The sequence below is a fragment of the Strongylocentrotus purpuratus genome, unplaced genomic scaffold, assembly GCF_000002235.5.
Source record: "Strongylocentrotus purpuratus isolate Spur 01 unplaced genomic scaffold, Spur_5.0 spur5_scaffold_16, whole genome shotgun sequence".
In the NCBI taxonomy this organism is placed as follows: domain Eukaryota; kingdom Metazoa; phylum Echinodermata; class Echinoidea; order Camarodonta; family Strongylocentrotidae; genus Strongylocentrotus; species Strongylocentrotus purpuratus.
The window spans coordinates 12,118,471-12,143,203 of record NW_022145601.1 but is presented as its reverse complement, the minus strand read 5'-3'; the positions used below and the strand labels follow the sequence as shown (position 1 = coordinate 12,143,203).

General features: G+C 40.3%; 1 protein-coding gene across 2 annotated transcripts in view; it reads right to left on the bottom strand.

The window, feature by feature from the left end:
* The window catches only part of LOC100893739, a 28,404-nt gene extending 5,957 nt beyond the window's left edge, over positions 1 to 22,447 (bottom strand). The window contains exons 1-5 of one of the 2 annotated variants that reach the window (XM_011667954.2): positions 22,176 to 22,447; positions 12,150 to 12,681; positions 9,368 to 9,514; positions 8,024 to 8,200; positions 702 to 808 (exon numbers count right to left, since the gene is read on the bottom strand). In XM_011667954.2, the coding sequence (XP_011666256.2) occupies positions 702 to 808; positions 8,024 to 8,200; positions 9,368 to 9,514; positions 12,150 to 12,539 (821 nt within the window). In that variant the 5' untranslated portion in view covers positions 12,540 to 12,681; positions 22,176 to 22,447. The remainder of the gene's footprint in view (positions 1 to 701; positions 809 to 8,023; positions 8,201 to 9,367; positions 9,515 to 12,149; positions 12,682 to 22,175) is intronic. The other variant, XM_003729974.3, reaches the window with a different exon arrangement.
* Positions 22,448 to 24,733: the final 2,286 nt, after the last annotated feature.

The window sequence follows — 24,733 nt, the reverse complement described above, 5'->3', positions numbered from 1 at the left end:
CATGATCATTGCGGGTTCTAAACTAAATTATCTTGAACCAAAACATGCTATAGTATATGTAGCTCAAGTCAATAGTAAAAAAAAGTAGATGCTAAATTCGCAGTAGTGATAGCAATGTGTTTTAAAAGTTGTGAAACTTATTATCACAAAATTTTGTCAAACAGCATCGTAGATTAATGTACAACATATAAATATTAAAAGCAACATCAATCGAAAAAGAGGTCGCTCTTAGTATTTGGAAGTAGATGTACTTGCAAGTAGAAGCAGAAGCAGAATTAGAAGATGAGATAAAAAATAAAAAATAAAAGAATTGCAATAGGAAAGTAGAGGTGAAACAAAAAAGTAGAAGTAGAAGAAGTAGAAGGAGAAGTAGTAAATTTAAAGTTGTAATAGCATCCATAGTAAGTGGCTGGCTAAAAAAAAAAAAAAAAAAAGATGGGGGGGGGGGGGGGGGAATCGATCGATTAAGTTAAGTTAATGAGTCAGTTTTATGTATCACTTACCGTCTTCACTGGAGAGTAGCAAATGTAAATAATTGTCAAATGACATTAGTACCGGGCTGGGATTCAAACCCTCAACCCATGGACTGAGAGTCAAGTGAATGAAACATGATATCACGACACCTCCATGGTAAATTAGTTATATCGAGTATCTAACGTCAGCCACCCCCCCCTCCCCTAAAAAAAATGTATCGTACGTACCCCGTTGTGCGTCGAAGTCTCGATCTATCAACCAACGCTAACGATCCGTTCGAATTGGTCGTTGACGTCGACACTGCGCTTCGTCGATCAGCAGTTCGTAGTCCTTTCTGAAAGAGGATTATTTAGCAGTAATTGATAAATGACAAGTTTTTGATCAAGTGAACATGTTTAGAGAACCTTGTCCAAGATTTCAAATGCACTCTGGCGTGCAGATTCACCCTTTTCAACAACAATCTACAAAGGTCGTGACATAAATGAGCTACACATACGTTTGATGCATGATGGAACATTATGTAAATCGTCGCATTGTGTGGCAAAACGACAGAGTACACTTTGACAACTTTTAAAAAGATTAATCTACGTGCATCAAAGAAAAGGAAGCGCATGGGACACATGCCCCCCCCCCCTCCCTCCCCATCGAATGTTTAAAAAAAAAGGGGGAAAGCTAGAGAATGAGGGAAGAAGAGGGAAAGGGAGAGAAGAGGGAAATGATAGGAAAGCAGGGAAAATAAGATGAACCAACCCCTTCCACATCCCCCCAATCGACAGCCTTACCGACATCTGAAAACGACGAGACGCCAGCTGTCAGACATTCATGGACATGATGTATTATCATCATTCTGTGTATTTGAAATGATTACCAAACAATCTCGGTATCAATAACATTGGAAGGTCAAGGAATGACATACACATTCGTGGTATGTAGGATCTCACGATAGAAACTGCAAGTAATTAAAGGTTAATTTTACGTCAATTCGAGGTAGACTGTTTGTTATAATTATCTCCAAGTGTTGTGAAGATCCGTACATTTCGTTAGCAGTCGCTCTTGAGCATATGTTTATTTGAATTTAGATCAAGCAACAAAATAAAAGTGTATCGACTTATTTCCGATGAGTGTCGAAAGTCTTCGAAATCGTGTTGTTTTTCAAAGTGAAAATGGCAAAAAGGCTTGTTGCAAACCAACTACATACACCGGACGAACACATGAAAATGCTGACATTCGTATATCAAGAACAAAATATGACGCAGAATTAGATTTCATTTCTGGTTAACAAAAGTATGTGGGGTATATGGATTACAACAAAAAAACAATAGGGAAAACATTACTGTGTGGTGATGTGTAAACTGCAGGTACTAATGAAGATAAACAAAAAACCAATAAAACAGTTGTAAGTGATTGGACTTATATTTCATCCATGTGATCAAGGAGATATTCCCAACAAACACGCACATACACACACGCACACACACAATTGTACGCAAACCACCTCCACACACATGCACGCTCCCGTTAAAAGGGCATTAAAACTAAGCAACTAAAACAGATGAAAATGAGAAATACGAAAGAAAATGAGAAACTCTGCAAAGAATGCCACAGGGGCATCCTTTTCCTCGTAATATTGTGTCTCGATCTTACAGATACATGCATTTCGTAATGCGATTTTGAAGAAGAACATTAGAATGTACTACATGAATGTGAACAAACGATGGCGTGCATGCATGAATGACTCAAAAGAGTGTGCCTTGGTGTTCTTTCTTACCAAAACCATCCTCAATAAATCGCTGACTGCGCTACAATCGTGGATGTTGCCGCAGACAAGAAAGCGCCGAGATGGTTTTCAATTTCCAAGACAGTTATTTGTGTCGAAAAGGATCCCTACATTAACGAGTTTCGTTGCAGGTACAGACTGAAATTCATTATCTCTAGAAAATGATTGGCAATGAAGTAAGACAAGACAAAGACTCCAAAATGGCGTCAGAATAAGTTGTGATATGATGTCAGTCAGTACTGGATATACAGGTCGCTGCTTTCCCCCAGGTCATGCAATGCTCATCCTGGCGCCAAAAAAACTATGTCCACTTTTTCTCTTTCCTCCTACATCGCACTATGTTATTACGCAAACCACTTGTTTCTCATCACAAAGAAGACCGCGTCCAATCACTCATTCCTGTACAGGAACCCGCGTCAAAATGTATTTACAATTCATCCTGTGCAAATGCAACAAGGCTTTCGATAATTTACTTCAAATTAGACGGATTTTCCTCCCCAGTTGTAGGGAGAAGAAAACCCCGAGTTGGACTGCCCTACCCCGACGATTTCCTTCCTGAACGTTCTTCCGCTCGCATATTCACTTACAGATGGCCGCGGCTCAGCAGGAAATCCCCGGGAGAGTTGCGGGGAGAGGATGTGAGACTCTATCGCCATTTTTCCCTCTCACTCTCTCTTTCCCTCTCTGTCTCTCTTCTCTTTTATGAACGGGGCGATGATAATGTTGATGATGGGGATGTTTGTGGGTGATAGCCTGGAAATAAAGGGAAAAGGGGGCTATCGGGGGTCTAGGGCTCAGTGAATCTTTAGAGATGATTTAGCGGAGCGGTAGTGTACACAGGAACACGGGATGAGCTGAGCTTGGGGACGGATAACCTCGTGATAGGGGGCCTCCTTCCTTTCAAGGGAGGCTCATAGATTAAAATGACTGCATCGGATCGTTGATTACAATCTCATCAAGTCAACACAGATAGGTTGCGTCATAGAATGTGTATCATGAGGACTATGGGCTGTCATATGATGTACAATCATACTAAGTACTTGTACCTGCACAGACCATGTCTGAGTCTGACTTAATTTTAAATGACCTAGCGCAGTCAATATAAATTTAGAGCATTGCTTTTTCTTTAAATGATTTTTTTTTCTTCCAGGATAAATGCTGAAATCTACCATTTAAAAAAAATTGTAAATCGGCTATAATCTATAAACAGTCAAATGAAGGTGCTATCGTCATTTTACACGTCTACCACACTTAATTAGCGTGTTGCACTTCCTTGACTTTTCTAATTCCTTGTTCCTTGTTTGATTGTTGATGTTTTTAATTAGACGCTTCCTCGTATCAGTGTAATTGATCATGCTTTTGTTGGACAGTTGGTATATAGAAAGTATAAAGTATAATGTGACGGTCGTATACTGCAGCAAAGCAGATTGAGAAACGTTTATTTCTCTCGTTTGGGGAGAGATAAAGAAAGGGAGACAGAGAAAGAGAGACAGACAGAGAGATAGTGATATAAACAGTCAGACTACAACCAACACTCAACGGATCCAGGTCTTTACTTTCACTTTTGTTGTTAACTTTTAAGGATGTGTACGAGTGCTAGATGGCGGCTTGCGAAGCACGTCATCATCAATCACAAATACTAAAGAGTAGTATGTCCGAGAGCCGCGCCAACAATCCTGAAATGCTTGTCATTTAAGTTTTGACGCTGGGTAACAACCTGACTGCCAATGAAAGCTGGCGCTCTTTGATATTGGCAGTTGTGACATATTCAGAATTACTCTCTAATATCGTCCTAGCAGTTATTATTCAATATCTTTGAGATCAAATCGTAGAATTCAGAAACCATGCAGGCGCTTATGAACAATTCACAGCAACGCAACGTACAGGCATTTGATTTTATCGACAGAGATCTTTATAGAATGTCCTTTAGAGTCTACTTCTCTTGAAAAACTATGCATTGTGTTTTCCAAAGCAGCTCAAATTATTCGTATCAAATCTTGTATTAAAAAAATATTTTATTTACAATGTATGTACGATTTAAAAAGGGATAAGAATTTGAAACAAAAACAAGATGCACACCAGCAGTAAATAAATGTCCAAATATCCACACAGGAAGGAAATTAGACTTCAAAATTATATATATATATATATATATTTTTAAAGGAAGTAATTGTTACAAAAGCGACTTTCGAACTAAGCTTACACGTCCAACGGCCTATACACGTTGTATTGGGAAATGCAATTATTGGTATAGTCGCTTCTTAACATATGTAAATGTACACATGGACTTGTTAATTGTAACATCCTGGCTGGTCTTCGTCTATACATGGCATTCTATGACCGATGACCCAAACCGGATGTCGTGAGGTTTCCGCTAGTCGGCGCTATGGATTGTGGCCTCTCGCACCACAACGTCTCTCGCACGTTAATAGAGTCTTGTTTCCGTTCTGGCGCTGCGCTGTTTCCTGCCATTTTAAATGTTTTTCCCAATCGCTTCACCGGCCATCATTTCCGCTTGTTTTGCGATAAATGTCCGTTTAGAACCAACGTCATTTGCATATTGCACTGATTCCACTGAATAACATATTTGTGATTTCCTTGTATTCTTTATAGCCTATGTAAATGCCCCGTTACAATTTCTTGAAATTTGATTACTGTTCATAAAATAATTGGACTTATCGAAAGTATAAAGTTCGAAACAGGGAGATGAATGCACGGAATCGTACCTAGGCCTATGATACTACAATCATTTATGCATTTCCTCTACGTTCTCAACGTAAGGTACAAAGGTGCATTTTTATCGTGCTTTTTTGGCTTGACCTTTATTCGAAAAAAACAACGAAAGCGCTTCATGTATATGAATAAAGGGCATCATTAACAAGGGGCATATCTCTAATAGAGCTCGAGATTACCCCCCTATACAAATATATATATATAATTATAAACACTTTAAAAAAGAATGTTAAACAAAATAGAAGCGGGTCTTAGTTTTCCCATAATTTTAGCTAGTTGCTAAAAAGGGACAGTTATAATCTCCCAAATAACTCTCCTGACGTCTTCAGCTGTCAAACAATATATAAGTACTTCCAATCATTATCATCATCGATTCATCACATTATTCTCCCTCCACCATTTCGGAGATTAGCGATCCCATGGGCCGCAAAGACATAATTATAACTAAACTGGTCACAGTAAAGTGATCTTCTTAACCCTAATAAGGCCGGGGGGGGGGGCATTATGCCCCCCCCCCTCCACGATATTTCCGATTGCTCGGGAACGCATATGGATGGCGCCCCGCCGCTCGCTGACTTTTTTCTTTCGAGTCTTGCGCAACTTTTAAAATATTTTTTTTGAAAATCGGACCTACGGTAACAAGGTCACGTGACCTTTTGTCTTAGCATGTCAGCCCGAAAATCGCTCATTTTCGTGATTTGTGTAGAAAACATGTGGAAAAGTCATTTTTCCTAAAATCAGATCAAACATGGATTATTGGGTCTTGTTTAAAGTTTAGGTGGTTGTTTTGGGAGTCAAAATAGTTGAATTGTAGTAAGAAATGAAATAAAACAACAAAAACAATGAAATACATAAGTTAAAAAAACAATGAAATACATAAGTTAAAAAAACAATGAAAAACATAAGAAATTATCAAAACAAGGGATAACATAAGGAATAAGCTGGCTCTTCCAAATTGTTTTGTCGTATAAAAAAAAAATGCTTAAATATGAATAAGATATGATTTATGGGTAAAAATGTGATTGTTGTGACTTTATTTGCATAAATAACTATAAATATGCAAATGAGTGAATTTTTCAAAAAATTGAAATTATTATATTATTCTATACACTTCACTTGACATGCGTGCACATTTTCACGGCGATCGGGGGCCATAATGCCCCCCCCCCGGCCGTACTAAGACCTCAAATAGCCCGGCCTTTTTAGGGTTAAACAGCACAAACAAGTTTATGTTTATTTGGCGTATTCTACCCACTTTATACTATCTTCGCATCATGTCCGTGTTATGAAAAAATAATTCAATTTATTCTTCTCCAAATTCTGCATTCATGCTCTATCAAAGATGCTGTTCTTGTTCCCATCGCATGAAATCTAACGTAGATGTAGACTTCATTCGTTTCAAGTTTCTCTTATCCGTACCATTACTCTCATAAACATTAACAAAAGAGGAATTTAGAATAAATTAGATTTAAACCAGGCGCAGAGAGAGTAGTGTCGGAGTACAGTGGGAGGATGAAAACTTGACGTGGAAAGCAAGTCGAATTCCGAAAAACGAGTAGATCAACAAAAAGGCGCAGCTTAACATGTCAACCGCCTGGAGGGCGTTTCACAAAGCCTTTTCTTTAATGGCAAATGACAAAATTCAGTGACAACTCTACTGATAACCAATCAGAAGCAAGGATTTCAGTAGCTTATAAAAACTGTCACTTATCACTGATGACATGTTTTGTGAAACGCCCCCCTCATAATTCCGAAAGCCAACGCCTTAACATCGACAGAAGTTTGATAGGAGGTTCGGATTGGGTCACCAACATATTTTTACGAAAAGCGGAATTCCCCGACACTTTTCCGTGAATTTTGCCCAAATTCAAGAAACAATAAATGAGGAAATTTACGCACACGGGTTGACGATTCGATAATACATGTAGAAGAGCAGAAGTCTTGACCATGACTCAACGTCGACATTCTAACAAAGATAAGTCTTTTCATGTGTTTTTTGATCGGCTGTTACCTGTGTTAATTCAAGCCTGGCAAGGCAAGTAGCCCATAAGCCATTAATTAAAAAACATGATTTTAACTTAATAAGGCAATTACACTGGCCTTGTACGTCACATTTTTACATGTACGAACATTACAAAGATGTATCACGTTTTCGGAACGAGATTTCTAAGTTATGTACAATTCAACGGGGTATTGAATTTGCCCATGCATTCGGTGTTAAAAGTGAACTTCACATGGTGCGTCAATTAAAGGGCACACCAGTCGCTGGCGTAGTCCTGCGTCAGTGAAATGACAATGATACCCTGACTCAGGCGCGTACGCAGGATTTTTTCAAGGGGGGGGTTTTAACATTTATAAATCGGTCCGAAAATTTCGCAACGACTCAGCCAGCCGCTGAATAAGCGGGGGGGGGGGGGGGGGGGGGGGGGGGGGGGGGGGGGGGGGGGGGGGGGGGGGGGGGGTAAGAGGACACATTTTTTTTTTTTGGTCCCAAAAAAATCGCAACGACTCAGCCGACCGCTGAATAAGCGGGGGGGGGTAAGAGGACACTTTTTTTTTTTTTTTTGGTCTCGAAATTTGGAAATTTGACATTTTGCTCCGTTGGGGGGGGTAAGGTCACCTTTTTAGGTCGGCCATGGGAATAATTTTTTTTTTTTTTTTTTTTTAATAATTAAAAAAAAAAAAAAAAAAAAAAATCCAAAAGGGGGGGGGGGGGGGGGGGGGGGGGGGGGGGGGTTTTAGGTTTTTTTAGGGGGGTTTACACACAAAAAATTTCCAAAGGGGGGGGTTTAACCCCAAACCCCCCCTGCGTACGCGCCTGCCCTGACTGATATGCCTTCTCCATTTGCATCGACGTCTTTTCCTCTCCCTTATTCCCCGGTCACATCTACGAGTCTGACAACAGACCAAGTAAGTCTGACAACAGACCAAATTGAAAATTACATGACTACGAAAGTAAAAGATTTTGTGGGTTATTGGTCGATTGGGAGTTGCTTCGGTTGTGTGAACGGGGCAGTACCCCCGTCATAGTATACTTACAGAAGCGAAGTTCAATCGGCAGGTGTCGCACTCACACATGAGTGGGTGTGCCATGAGGAGGCCACGCCCCATCAGAATCTTGAGACTTTTGCCGCGATGTCGGATGCTCCTCTTCCAATCCTTAGCCGTCTCTCGCCCGCTGATAAACTGGAATTCGTTTGGTGTGTACCACCGGTCCTGAAACGAGCCAACGATAGAGAACATCGACGTATATTTATACTACAATGTCGAAGATGTATACTGCAAACCATTAGAGTGGATATCCGAAGGAATGACCAATACCAAAAATGTTCGAACTTTTATGGAAAGTTAAAATCCTAGTACAAGGAAATACATCATCGCTTTTTATACTATATACGTGGAATTAAACAGGAATCAAAACGAAAATGTAATGTCCTTACTATTCAAATTCTCAGTCATTTCCATCCGGGAAGAAAATAGGAAATGTAAAAACGATATTGACTGTACGACACATAAGAAATGTCATTCGAAATCTAAGTAAACTTTTCTCGAAATAAAGGAACTATTTCCCCGAAAATGAATACGTACACCATTTAGACAATTAATCGACCTTTCCAGCTGTAAACGAGACTTAATATAAGCTTTTTCCCAGGGATTGGCCTAGATCTATATTTATCTAGTATACTAACGAGCAATAAGAGTATGGGTGTCTATTAGGATTTTGTTTAATACTTTATTTTCCTTCATTTATTTATCCGTTTCTTTTTGTCTTTTCTTTTCTTTCTTTCTCTTTTTTTAAAGGGGGAATGGGGGGTGATTGGAATATTTTGATCGGGGCATCTGATACCGCCCCCTTCCTAGGTCGACGTCCCCTGCTATAGAACTGCATCTGAGACATATCGTAATGCGAATCGATATCGAGGTTTTTTTTATCTTTGGGAAAGCAAGATCTTGCAAGGACATCTTATAATTGACCATTTTCCAAAAAGACCAGTTTTGGTCTCGAGAACCCTCCGAGTAGTCGTCAGAAAGCTTTTTTGTCGGTCTGACGAACCTTCAGTCGAACGCATCCTCAGATAATTTTTGCAAGGCCTAGCCTGTCTGTCGGTTCCGTCAATCCGTGATGTGTTGGTCTTGTCGGTCTTTGCATGGATCTACCAAAAACGTGATTTCATAGCCTTCTTTTAAATTGAACCTAGAGCCATTTCAACACTCCTGTCCATTATCTTTTGCAAACGCATTATCTCCTAATTTGAACATGATTTCTTTCTATTATTATAAACAATAGGCCTACAGAGGGGTTAGGAAATCGCCCTTCGTGTGATTTCTTGAAAGTCTTTGCGATCGTATTGAAAGTACTTTTGGTGACATTTTGTGACCTACCTCGAAGAGGACACACTGTCCTTTGGAGCCCTGGCAGAGTTTGTTGACGTAGAGTAACGCGCTGTTTGATCCGCAGGCTACTTCCAGTACCACGTTCCCGTTCTGGTCCTGTATGGGGCTAAAGTAGTCGCTCTCCGAGCTCTCACACTGCACGAAAACAAAATATGGAGAGAAACACAGTGAGTATAACTATAGATCTAAGCCTACTTAGTCTAGTCTACTCATTTATCTGCTGATATATATTATAGACTATGATATGATAGGGTAATGTTCTAAACTTGCCTAGGCCTATGTCAGCAAAGAAAAATTATTAGGAGGAAAAGATCCAGGATAACAAGGAAAAGTAAAAACGAAAACAAAACAAATTATTGGTTTGTTTTGTATTTTGTTTTTGAGAATGTTGCTTTTATTTTTTCGGACCTAACAAAGTTAGAATGGCTAACGTTAGATAGGTCTATTTGAGAAGACAAGGTCAACTCCTAATTGAGTCCTAAATTCAGTTCGTAAAATTAAAAATGTAGGACTCCTACCTTTATGTCTTCAGCAGTGTAATAAGCAACAGCAACACCAGAAACATTTTCTTGCACTTCATAATCATTAGCGCTACAAGTAGAAGTAGAACCAGAAGGTTTACTACTAACACTAGCAGCAATAGACGATGTCGATGGGCCCGGCGCACCCGGGCAGGGAGCGGGCACCTGCTGCATTGGCATTCCCATGGGCGAGGGCATTGTCATTGGCATTGCCATAGGCATGCCCAGCGGTATCGGAGCCATCATGTGTCTTCCTCCGGGTCCTTGTTCTGGCATCATCATAAACATGCCCTCCGGCATATGCATCATACCGTTCGGCATCATCATGGAACGATCGTCAAACCTCACCTTACAGCTAAAGTTACATCGGCCGTAACATCTAGAGCAGTCTGTTAATTCTCGTAATATGTTAAGCGTTCAAAATATTCGATTCAGAAAACAAGATCATTGCGCAACGTTTACGCTTAACAAATGCGCCGCGCCCATACGTGCGCCCTTCACGTGCGCGCTTAACTAGGCTGCGCGCATAATTATGTGTAGGAATTTCCGATGCACTTGAGCGCCTATTAATAGTACGCGCTTCTCGTGCTGATGATCATGATCGATGCGATGCATGATTATGATCATGAGTCAGTTAATTATGTAGGACGAGGTTAAGCAGAGGCGTGCATGCCAGGAGGCGGACGCCGCGGTGTCGATCGCTATACTTGTAAATAATTTTAGAACGTACGTGCAGCTGCCAGAGGCGTCCCTCGGGGGGGGGGGGGGGGGGGTAGAGGGGGCACAGTGCACCCCCCCCACTTTTTCACGCATCCGAAAAGTGCCCCTTTTACACTTCTTTTTCTACTTCTACGACGATACACAGCAGGATCCATAAGTCAGGATATAGTGCTGAGGAATAAACTATTTAGTTCTTGGTCTAGATGCTGGGTGGAAGCGCTCCCTTGAAGCCCTCCAGTGAAGTAGCGTCAAGGGTTATCTTCGAAAGTACATAGGAATTAATAGTGCCCCTTTTACTCTGACACGACATGCCCCTATTAATTAGTAAAAGTGCCCCTTCTACTTTTCAACTCTGATAAGTGCCCTTTTATTTGGTAGCGTGCCCCTTTTCCTTCGACAAGTTCCCCCTTTTTTTTGCAATCTATGTCCACTTTCCATTCTTATAAGACTAGTGCCCTTTCTCTGGTAAATGACCCTTTCAGGTACGAGAAGTTACTCCTTTTCACTTCAGATAAGTGCCTCCTTCACCTCCGATAAACCCCCCTTTAAAATTACTTTCTTTCAACTAATGAACATTTTCCTTTATGATAAGTGCCCCTTTTTTATAATTGGTCATTGCCCCTTTTCAGGTGCGATAAGTGCCTCTTTTCACCTCTGATAATTTTCCTTTTAACAATGATACGTGCCTCTTTTCGTTTCTAATAAGGGACGTATTCCCTTTTCATAAATTCCCCTTTTCACCTTTTATAAATGCCCCTATCAAAATCTGATGGTAGACCATTTTCCGTCGACAAATACCGATTTCCTATTCTCATGACTGACTTTTTTTTACCCTGGTGAGTGCCTCTTTTTGAGGGTGTAAGAATTGCCCTTTTTTCACCTCTGAAAATTACTCTTTGTACTTTGACTCATGCTCTCTTCTTTTCTGATAAGTGCCCCCTTTTCCTCTCATCATTAAACGCGCCCCTAATTTCAAGCGGCTAAGAGTAATTTCCCCAAAGATCGCTCGCTACGCTCGCATGCATCTGTAGATCATATACTTCTGTTACCAAATGTCTTTTCATTCTTCCGTTTATACCCCTATCAGGATTGAGTTTTTTCCTCGTTATAAGATGTAATTTTTCGCATTGCGACCTCACAAATCTTAAAATGTTTCCTCGCTCGCTTCGCTCGCTCACAAATAAATTTTCAGAGTAACACACCCAACTGCAAAGCAAGATGCTTAAGCAATATCTTGTATGGTGTATAAAGTGAAGCAAATATTGTAGGCCTAATCACAATATAAGGGTATAATTATATACTCTTAAAAATACGTGGTCGTTTTTAAAGGTGCATGGTTGACTACCAAAACGTGGTCAAAAAATGACCCAGTTGAGTTCATTTTTACCCACGTTTTGGTAGTCAACCATGCACACTCTTAAAAGTACGTGGTCATAAAAATGACCACGTCGTGGTCGTTTTTTTAGATTATCAGATTTTAAGACAATTTGATTATTATTAATAAAAATATTAGTCAATCTGATACATACCATTCCTTCGAACGGGGAATAGCGATCATGATTGAGATCGTCAGACCCAGTTTCTTCGTTCTCTATCGATCCTGAAAAAGTCCCGTTGTCGCCTGTATTGTCTGAACTTCTGCGGCTAGTGACTCGTCCGACATCGCCAACGCCATCATCCGTCTCCCTTTTCTGAACTGGTGGTGTCTTTCCATTTGGAATCAATATCGCTTTCGAGTCTTTCCGGCGGCACTTCTCGTCAACGTCGACGTCCTCTTCGTCATCCTCATCGTCAGCAACGATCTCGACTTTGACTTTCACGGGTTTCACTGTGGTTGATTTCGTCGATGACTGCGTCGCTTGTTTTTCCACATTTCCATTCTTCTTTTCGGTGTCGTTTGATTCTTCAGCACCTGCCATAGTCCAGTTGGTTGACCGGTGACGTAATCTGTGAGTCAGAATCAGATTGGCGATTCACATGCGATATCAAGCTCCAGTCTTCAGAAGGATTACGTCACACGATATAGGTGTTGTTCTTTCCGTTAAAGGATGACTGCTCCCCCTTTTAGGAAAAACAAAAACGAAATTATAAATTTTGCGATAACAACAAGATTTGTTAAAATGTAAATGAAATGAAAAAAATCTAGTGCACATGCAAAAGTGTTAAAGAAGCAAGGCAACGGATTTTGTTTAATACTAGTTTTGTTTGATAATAACCCTGCATGCTGTCGATATGAACAGTGAAGTGTTGACAATATTATTGTAGGCTTTGTAAGAAAATAATGATGATGAAATATTCATCGCGGGCTGTGGTCACACATCATATCAGAATGTTGAAATACTGAAGTTCTCATGCCTCTTAATGCTTGGGAAAATGTAAGCTGATTTGTCCCACTAATATAGGCTATACTTAATTACCATATTTTGATATAAGACATTGAATACACAATGGACCACTATCAACTCACTTTGCAAAATACACAATGGACCACTATCAACTACTTTGCAAAATTAGTTTGTTGAATCCAGAACCATAGGTCCACCGTCCAAACACATTGGACAAGATAATGCTATTATTTGCATGGCGGTCGCGGGAAAGAAGGGAGAGGGGGGGGTACGATTTATTCATCAATAAAGTACATTAGGGCCTTGGTTTATGTCGGCCACGGAATCAGGGGGCGTTTCACAAAACTTGTCATCAGTGACAGTGTTAAATGACAGTTTTTGTTATAAGCTACTGAAATCCTTGCTTCTGATTGGTTATCAGCAGATTTGTCACTGAATTTTGTAATTGAAAAAAGGCTTTGTGAAACAGGCGCCAGGGGCGCATCGTTAAATTGAAAAGGGCTAAAGTTTCGGAAAGACAGAAGCTGAAAGGGCTATACATACACAAAATGGACTTCCATTCCATTAATGTCAATACACATTAATTTTTGCTAAATCTAAACGTGATCACTGTGGAGGGCCATAAACGAGCTGGGGTATAGGCCTTTATTAATACACCATAAACTTGAGATTGCTCTTTCCACTTGAGGCGTTTCTACATTCAATATCTTGATATTTCTTTTTTATATGAAGAAAATTGTTGACACCTGCAAAATCATTTAAGTCAAGAATTATTGGTATATAATTTTCATGAGACTGCCTACCCCCCCCCCCCCCCACCCCCACCCCACCCCGCGGCCCCTAGTAAGCCCAATTGCGCCGATGTCATGGAATATGTTTGCTATTTTCTTTCTCCGTAGCGACATGACTTTATTTTTCGAGCTATTTCTCAAGGTAAACTGCTCCAAACCCACGCCAAAGGAAGTTGCCACAGGAAAGAACGGAAATCGACGGAAATTTGGCCTGACCGATGCTACCGGGTCATGCGCCTCGGAAAAAAAAAGGTATTCTCTTTTTCGATACAAGGAACAAATTTCAGCGAATGAATCGAAGAATGCAATAGAATATAAACGTCGAAACTCGTTGTAGGACTTAATGGAAGTCTGGTTTCAATACATGTTTTTTTGTTTCTGTGGTTTTTAAAAGTTTGTTTGTTTCCTTGCTAGCGTGTCTGAATGCTTGGTTACTTGTTTGCTTGTATTATTGCAGAAACGTCATAAGCACCAACATTTCAATTATTACAGAATTTATATAAAAATATCAAAATATTCGCAATGAAAATGGCAGCCGTATTGCGAAAAAAATAAAATTGCGCTATAACAAAAAAAAAAAAAAAAAAAAAAATTAACCAGGGTGTTATTATAATTAGAAACTAATGAACAGGTTCATTATGAGAGGGAGGATGTCCGAAATAGGCAAAATGTTGTCCTGTTTAATGCCAATAATAATGTAACAAAGTTTCTCCAAACAAATAAACTAAAGGAATAGCCGACAATATCGTATTGAGATAATAAGTGTATATTATGAGACCCCCCCCCCCGAACCACTCCTCTCAACCCCCCTTCTCTCTCTCACTCTCTCTCTCTCGCTCTCTCTATCTCTCGCATTCCCCCTTTCTCTTTCTCTGTTACTCCCCGTCTTCCCAATCTCCCTCTCTCTATACAATATATAAAAGCTAAACATCTACTATACAAAGTTACACAAAATGTCCATATTCTGTCTGGGTAGATCAGACGGTCTAAATGTAATCAGATTCTGTTGTCATAATCATTGAGCATTGTTGCGAGGCACGTGATGAAGACAATGACTTTGTAATCACATGATCATTCGAGTTCTTGTCGGCTTAAAGCAACAGTTATCTTTTTCATTTCCGTTTGTTGACCTTAAAGGAAGCTAAGCGGAAAATCATTTGGCAATATACGACGGTTAATAACGTGAACTTTTGTAAATTATTAAAAGGAGGGATAAAGAAAATGAGATAACACGAGAATAGGGTCGGCTGGAAGCAAGATATAGATATACTTAAATTACAGAGAAAGCCTGTTAAAAACTTATGGGGGAAATGGGATCGAGGGGAAGGGGAAGAGAGAGAGAGAGAGAAAGAAAGATAGAGAGAAAGAGAGATAGAGAGAGGGAGAGAGAGAGAGAGAGAGAGAGAGAGAGAGAATATGTGTGTGTGCAACAAAGACAGACATACTAAGAGATTTTTTCAAGCTTGTTTTTGACCGCGTTACCAGTAAATGAGACAGAGATACAAAAACAAATACAGATAGAAGGTGAACAAGAGGCAATGGAGATGGGGAGATAGAGAGAGGGGTACAGGATGAGGAAAGGGAAATGGGGAGGGGGCACAGACTTGGCCGCCCCGTATAGTCTTAAGTCACAGAGAGATAGAGGGGAGAGAGAAAGAGAGGAGTGTAGAGAGAGAAAGAGAGAGAGAGAGAGAGAGAGAGAGAGAGAGGGGGGGATGGGGGGGGGGGGGGGGGGCAGGAAGAGCCAAAAGACGAGAAATGTAAATGAGGGGAGGGGCTACAGCACACACTTGGCAGCCCCTTGATACAGGGGCAACGAGGGGGGGGGGGGGGATGTATAAACTGGCCGCCCAGTAGAGGCTTGCTTGGGCTCGATAAGGCCATCACAGATAATACCAAGTTTCCGCTAGCTCCGCGACGACTGACGTCATAGAGGCGAGGCTTGTTTCCGCAGAGGGACTACAGCACAACTTCAACCATGGATATAGCTATACCACAAGTAACTTTGAAACAATCGCATAATATAAACCAAACAAAAAAGGTAGATGAAATTCAACACTATTGTTCTTTTCACCTGCAAAAGACAAAACAATACGTCTAGTAAAGCGTTCAAACAGACGATTCTTGTATACTCAAGATATTAAAAACAACTTATTTCAATCTTTACATCTGTCATTGGAAAAGAGTTGTATTACTATGATTGCAAGGTATCCATATTTTTTCCGACAGGTCAGATGTTGGGTATATGATGTTGGTTAGGATCGCTAATAAAATCATTCATGATTAATGAAATCATTTAAAAGAGATGTCCAAAGTAATTCATAAAATGAAATAACATGAATGAAATAGCATGGACCAATGGAAAGAGTTGATAAATGGGAGACTTTAATGTGCCATTTTCGTAAAGTAATCAATTTTAAAGCTTATCTGCCGTAGTTTACAGGAGGGATTAGACCGCCGTGCAAGGTCACTGGACAGGTGGTTATCTCATCAACTCAGCTCTCAGTTAACGTAAGAAAAAGAGGATCATGGGGGACCAATGGTCACCGATTAGGCATTGTGTGTTATATATAGAGGGCGCAAGTAGCTAAAAGTAGTGCTGTGGGCCTTTAATGCACACATCTTTGTTAAGTGCCGCGCTACAAATCAAGTTTCATTCACCTGTAACGAATAATTGTATTTCGATAGTCAGAATGCGAATCAATAAATTACGTGTTGTTAGTTATAAGACAAGCCATAATGCTTGCCCTACTTAGCGACAATTTATGTAAGCAATTCGCATAACATTATTTATAACAGGCGAATGAAATAATTTTGTAACATGACGCTTTGAGTACCCTCTGGGTGGATAATGTCTTTATTATTATTACTTTCGATTACATTAAGTGCAATTCACTCACTTCAAGATTGTTATTGTTTTCAGTTTCTCATGTGTAAATGTGGGGGTAATAATGGGGTGATTTTCAAAACAGTTTTTAGTGAAACATCTGAAGCAACAGAAAGTGTGAATCTAAAAGTGATTTTCGCCTTCTGACATTTACACTGAAAACGTTAGACACCACAACAGGAGGATGTGGAGAAGGGGGTCATGTCTGTTTGGTTTTCCTCCACGAACCGAAACATAGGGGAACAGAGGGAATTCGGGGTTGGGACTTGGGGTTATATGAGTTTAGGTGGGTTGTTGCGGAATATTACGTCTTTCGCGTCTAGACGACTACAATGGCTGTCGTTTTTGTCACCCTCACAAAAAACAATAACAATAAACCAATAACGTTGATTTTTACTAGCTATAATTATGTCTTATCATAACCTTAATGTATCAAACAAGGAGCCCCTGCTAAAGAGCGTAAGCACCGGTAGGCCTATGTGTGGGTAAGTTTGGCAAAAAGGGGGCTGGAATATATTAGAGAGATGCAGAGTGTGGGGGAGAGGGACTGAGAGAGAAGAGACGAGGGATGAAGATAAAGGGAATATCCTCTTGAAGAACTTCTCATTTCGTCTTATTGTCCAGCGAGTGAAAAAAGATGCCCCCTTCTTTGATATCTCCGCCTCATAATAATATATAAGCGCACTTTCGTTGTTTGGTTAGCTACGTTTGATGTCAGATGGTAATACAAGCTATAACTTATAAGAGGTCCAAAATGACGCATTCAATGAAAATATTTTGGCGGCAGAATTTGGTCTTTAAAATGTCATCGCCAGCGATCCGTCTCACATATCCCACGGCAAGTTACGTCAAAAGCCAGCATCACTCAAGATTTAAGTTTTCTCTCCAATCTTGGTTATATTATTTCAGTAACATTATAGGCTACTGTATTAGACCATTGGTGGATTTAGGGGCACAACCGACCCGTGCCCCCTTTCAAACGCAATATTGCATTCCTAAAAGTACACACAAATATTTTTTCTTTTCTGGTTGCTAGCGATTTTTGATAATTACCCCCCCCCCCTTCTCCTCCCCTTCCACTCCCCCTGCTTTATAACACATCCTCGGAATGGTAGGCGAATCAAAGTCTTAATGCAGTGATTGTTGGAAGATCAAAGAGGCCCCTAATAAAGCACAACAATGAACAAATAACACACAAATAATGTTAGACCAGCTGTACTCACGGCACTTTCCCCCGGACAAAATGTTGAAGAGAGAGAGAGAGAGAGAGATAGAGAGAGAGAGAGAGAGAGAGACATATACATTGAGAGAGCGAGAGAGACAGAGAGAGAGAGAGAGAGAGACAGAGAGACAGAGACATAGAGAGAAAGAGAAAGAGAGAGAGAGAGAGAGGGGGGGGGGGGGGAGTGAGGAGAGCGCGAAAAGGGAGAAGAGGACATGAGACATGAGAAGGAGATGCTACGATCATGCAGCTCTCATGCACACCTCATCAGCAAAGGCCTGGTTAACTTGCATTCGATCCATCGAGTAAGACCAGCGCCCCCCCCCACCATGATGGTGATGTCCAGTGGACCCCAGTTTGGATCCACTCTATGCCCTGAAACTAGATGTCGCAGTCGAGTGGTTAAATCACTTGACTGAAAAGGTCATGGGTTCGAACACCGGCGTGAAACTTAATAATGTCCGTCTACTTTCTATATTGCTTCTTTCCACCTAGATGCTAAAAGGGGTTCCCGATAAGATGCGAAAATCATTGCGACTGGAAAGCTTTAGTATGTCTGCATTCGATAGCACTATGAATATTTCTAAATCAACTTTGAGTGAAATCGTGAAGAAAGCAGAATGATGTGCTTTACTTTATCAAAGACTTGGCCATCAATTTTGGTCAGTAGTTACCAAAATCGGAAAGTGAGAGCCTGAGAACCAGTCAAAGGCTAGTTGAAATCAATTCAGACGGGAAGTCCCTGGGATACTTCCCTCTTCTAAGTTAAATCAAAGGACACGGGCGAGGGGCTACAGAGCGGATAAAGCCAAAGCCTCGTAGTACTGAGATCGAGCTGATGACGAGTTCACGACTTCTCGCCCCGCGCTGTTTCCTCTCCTAGTTACCGCCTCTCCGCTCCTAAATTCGCCACGTCCGCCGGCGACGTACGAGCCATTTTGGGATGACTCAGCGGGGCAAGCGTAATACGTGAGGACGGAGGCAGGAAACGAGGGACGGGGAAAGGTAGCAGGGTGTCGAAATGACCGTCCGTGGTATATTTTTAAACCCTCTTACATTAATTTTTAGGCTTCGAGTGTGACGATCCTTTTCTGTTTTAAGCACCTTAACCTATCGTCACAAAGCAGGCAGCGAATGGTGCAAGTACACGTACGTAGTCATCTAACGCAGGTCGTTGTTCAGTATGCAGAAAAGAGACTTCCACTCCACCCCCCCCCCCCCCCCCCCCCACTGCCGCGAACAGATCAGGATTCAAACTTGGGGGTCTAAAGAAATTATTAATCTTGATGTCCCAAACACAAGCTCTTTTTTTGAGGTATTCGCTTCCTACTTTTCAATGATTGCCCAGTAGCTCAATGGATAGGCCTTTATTGCATTCGGCATTGTACCGTATGTTCAAATGTCAGGAGGAAACGCATGTGAAATTTGTAATTTATTTAACAGAAAATCAGAGTGAATAAACACGCTTGAGAATCCCACAAAGCTTCCTAGTAATTTTGCTGAATACGCGTATATAAATTATCAAGCATAAAAGCATGTTACTAAATAGTTACTAATTAAATATATTTTTACACCAGGGCGCGGCTTTGGAATGGGGCTAATAGTTATGAACAACGATAGAGGGGTGCCATGACTTCTGTCTAGTCTTTTTGGGTGGAATTATGGTCGTATATCAGAGATGAAAATGGGAGCGGGCGAAGTGATCGAGCGAGGATGGTATGGTGGCGAAGAGGTGTCTAGTCATCCTCTTTCCCGATACGTTTTCCATGCATCTCACCCGCCCCCTCCCCCTCTCTCTCCCCCTCTCTCTCTCTCTCTCTCTCTCTCTATCTTTCTTACTCTCTCTTTTCATCCTGTTTGGGAGGGGGCGGAGACACAATGTCCCATACCCCCATTTATAGCTTTGTCAGGGGAGAATGCGAGGGGGTCAGTATCAAGCAAGGCCCTCGCCCCAATTCGGAAGTGTCCTATTACCTCGAACCCATACCCAATGAGTGAAATCGGCGACTATGATAAAGGTCTTACTTGGTATTATCGCCTTCGTATATGAGATCCTATCTACACAGACATTATCGCAGTATATTTTAGCAGAGTTGGTGTAATTTCGATTGCGCTATAATCTCTGCGCTTATCATGAACCAGTGAAGGAAATTTAGTGAGTCCGAAATATCTCGGAACATAAAAGTCAAGAGATTTTTCTTTGTTTTAAACAAGAAAAACAAATTGTTTTGACGAAACAAGCATAAACAGAACAAGTAAACAAATAGAGGCCACAATCGTTTTGCTCGCTTGCTTCACTTTGCTAATAACTATAAATACATTGCCCCGTATGCAAAGAACGTCCAAACGCAGAGTATAGGGTCCAGAAAAGTGATTTTCTAGTTGAAATAATGGATCACCATTGGCTTGGACTTCATATGATGAAAGGCAATATGCAATACATATAGTAATTAAGATGAATCTTTTAGTCTTTGCGACCGTGCTTTCTAAACAAGTCATGATAATGTAACGAGCAGAGGCGGCGCTTCCCTTCACCTTTTCAAGTACCCCATAAGTGCCCTCTTTAACTTCAGATAAGTGTCCTTTTTCCTTTCTAAGTACCTTTTTGTCCATGTGGTAAGCGCCCCTTTCCTTTTTTTTTTTATAAAAGCCCCTGCTCCTCTTCATAATTGCCCTTTTTCACTTCTGATCGATGCCCCTATTAGAATCTGATAGGCGCCCTTTATCTTTCGATCCCTTCATCTCTTGTGAGTGCCCCTTTTCAGATGCGAGAAGTTTCCCATTTTCACTTATGATAATTTCCTTTCTTAACGTTTACACGGGCTCCTTATGCTTTGTAATAAGTGTCCTTTTGCCTTCTGACAAGGGTCTCATTTTCATTTCTCCATGTGCCCGTAAAGCGACCAAGAGCATCTTCTTCTTTAATTTCTCCCAAAGCTCGCTCGCTAACCTCGCTCGGTATTTATAGTTGATATCATTATGCTATTCATTTAAAGTATATTCAGTCTTTCATGGTTATATTGTGCTTATAACCCCGTCAGGATCGGGTTTGTATTTTTCTTTTTTATGAGATGTAATTTTTCGTATTGGGACCTTACAAATCTTTAAATTGGTGCTCACTCGCTTCGCTTTCTCGCATATGAATATCCAGACAATCACACCGACTCAAAAAGTAATTTGCTTAAACACTATCTCGAACAATGTAAAGAGATAAAAAAATATTGAAAACATCCCAGGTAATGTAATCGCAATGTAGTGGTACATATCATTATCTAAACAAAAAGATTTAAGGAAGACTTTGGAAGACGCTCCTCCGCCCCTGGTGATGAAGCAAGGCAAGGAAGGGACTTAACAATAGTAAAATAGTGTATATAGTAAAGAAAGAAGTAGAACAATGTTTTGAAAATATAGTAAAGAAACCGATAATATAAATTGTATTCGGTTTCACCTCTATTTTCCCTTTACCCACTCATCTAATGCTATTAAATCTGTGACAAATCGCACTCATCCATTCAAAATCCGACCGTTGTCAACAGGCTTATGTATTCCCGTTGAAAATAACATACCACGTTTTCAGGAAATGACGATTATTTCGCGTTGAAAGTTTGGTGCCGAATGACGTCATGATGACGAAACGATGTCATATCTAAAGGCTGACTCTCTCCGGTCCTAACGTCAACTACATCCCATTTTTTTTTTAAATTGTGAGAAAGCAAAGCGAGCTAGCAAAGAAATTACGCTGCAGTTATGCTTAAAACGTTATATAGCCATCAAAATACACTAGGTAAGATATCTAAAATTGCATTATTCAAGCACCGCGCGCTGCCCGATAATCATTTACAAAATGTTGGAAAGGGGGGGGGGGGGCGTAGCCTACTTCCATTTTCTGGTAATAAAGGGAGGATGGTGAAGTGTAATTAGCCAATTCACGTTACTAATTACCTATCAGAAACGATGTTCGCTTGTTATAACCGTTCTGTATGGTCAACCAAACCGAGTCATAAGAGAACGTTTAGATATAATTCGTCAATCATATCTTGAACAAATTCCAACTATCTTGACAGTTAATCATTTAGAGTAAAGCATGTGATCATCTCCCTTTCAAATCATATTTACGTGCATTCTATAAGTTAATTCCCGTACATGCTAGCATGTGTGAATAACTAATTCTACCAAGACTTAGGAGTTCAAAACATTAGGCCTACCGTATTTAGGTATATTGGCCTACTGTCCATTAAATGAGACTTATCATTGGTCAAAATGAACGAATATGCACAAACTGTAAATAAAATATTCTTGGACAGGCTTACCTTAATTCTTTTCCTGGACTCTTGCTAGAAACGGCCCGTTCGGAGGAGATCGCGTCCAAATGCAAGCTGCACGGCGTTACAACGATCGTCTGCGCAAAGAGGGAAACTGAAAATCAGCGTAGCCGTTTCGCGCCCGAGATCCGTACATGCTAGCTTCGGGGGATAGTTTTTTATCTGACATAAACACAACTTCCGGTGCGGAAGAATGGCGGAGAGCGGAAAAGAACCATCGAGAGACCTTAAATTTCCTGCTTCTTTTTCATACTGCGTCGCTTCTAACAGAAGAAATGGCATTCCCTTACTCTTTTACAAAGACATTTAGAAACAAATAATCTCTCTCGTCACGCGCATTTCCGGCGATGAAATCTAGAGCTGGCAGCCTGTTAGCGACGGGTATTTAGATCGCTATTCGGTAATGGCTTTCAATAAATTAACTCCGAACTAAAATCTGAAGTCTTTGAATTTATGAATATCAATTTCGTATCAGCTTGGCCTTTCAAGCAAACTTTGTTTGTAATAGATAGCTCTCTCTGATCAGAAATAGTCAATAGCTTTCTTTAAAAAATCATTATAATTAGTGTACGATCTCGGCTCTACATAGTATGCAAAGGCAGGGCGACGTGGAAGTTAAACGCCCGAGAATAGTCGTTTTATTCTTTTTTTCATTATTAGTATGCTCCTTTGTCTCTTTGATTTTCAATTTCCACTCTTTAGGACGAGTACAAGACAAATATTGGAATGGAAGATCGGAATGCACATTTTACCTAGGCCTACATCACTACATGTTCTAACATTTCCAAACGCTCTCGTCGATACTGTAGGTCTCCTCGATGTCTCATTCATATTCGCCAAGATATATAATACAGTAAAGGCTTCTTCACTCATGACATGGCAAAACAGCGGCGGTTTAAAAAAAAGAAGATAATGGAACAATGTTAAACGCGTGATATTTCTGTATCTTATAACACAAAGCTCAGTGAATACGCGCAGTTGCCCCCCCCCCCTTTTTTTTTACACATTAAAAAAAAAAAGTCGGGGGCTTATATGAGGCGGTTTACCGCGTCATATTTGAACGAGCCAAGGCATCGTTTAAAAATATTAAATCTGAGATGCATGGCCCTACGTGTTATCAGTGTCTGAGATATGGTGTAATATTGAAGCCCTAACAAAATTGCCATTCAAAATTAGCATGAAGTGCCTTAAAAAGTAAAAAAAATCTTTGAGTGACCGGTTTTTACCATACTCATTTTTCCCAATGGACTGTGGTGGTATGAAAAAGAATTCTAAAATTTCTAATTCCAATCATAGATATCTTGATAATCAGACAGGCTTGTAATCGGCTTGTAAAAGTTATGGGATTTATATGACCGAAAGGTTTATAATTATGATTGCAGCCTGCATGAGCTAAATCCAAGATTTTTTTTAAGAATCTGAGGCAAAGTAACCCAATCCCTTTAAGTATCGATCATGGACTCATCCTTAATTAAAGAACAAAACACAAAAAGTATCTTTAGTGTGCACTATTCGAACGAAAATATAGTTACTGTGTAGTGAGAGCTTATGATATTTCAGAAAATTAATTGAATGTTGTTTTAATTATTGCATACGCTTGTATTGTCAGCGTTTAAAAAAACATACAGACCAATATTAAAATGCAAAATCTCAAAGTAACAACGTTAAAATGTCCTCCATGGAGGTACACACCCATCCTTTCGTTCCCGATATCCTGGTTCGTGTTATGATATACGCCCCAGCCCGTAATGGAAATACTTGTATATAGGCCTTCCCCTGCCATTCTAACGATACGATTATCGAAACATCATTAACTTATTTACGTCAGAATTTAGCGTGACTTAATGTGGGAATTGGGTAATAGTTATGTGTCCCTCTATTGTTCGATATTGAAGAAACCTCAGTCATGAAGTATCATATTGGTCAAGATATCAAAGAGTATTATTCTCAAGGGCAAGGCGCCTACGAGTTTCTAGTAAAATCCCAACTTTGCATTATAGGCCGCGAAATCGGGGAACATCGCGCCGAAGCCACTGGTTATGACACATACCCGCCTCTTGCTGCAACAGTTGCGGCTGGTATCGCTTACATTTTCACCAAGCTCAAGTTCGCACTCCCAGCAAAATTAATGATTTTGTAAACTAATCGTCTAAAGAATGTCATCGGGATGGGAAGTTAATCAATCGAGTGATGCAATCTACTCAGAATTGATTAATGTCATATTACCCCCCCCCCCCCCCCCACCTACAAACACACATCATTTTTCTTTACATACCACATATTGCATATTATGCGATAATTTGGCCGTATGATGATCTAGAATTTCATGATTTCATTTTTCACAAATTGAAGGGAAGATCCTTGGTCGGTAGATCCACTCCCTCGCACAATACAACAACCTATAATAACCTGGGTATTCCTTATGGAATTATGATCTATACACAAGCATCGGCTTAATTGCGTGAAATACACAGGACCTATATTCTGCATAACAAAATACGGAACTGCATAAAATATATTATGTCGTCTCGAAAACTCAGAGGATT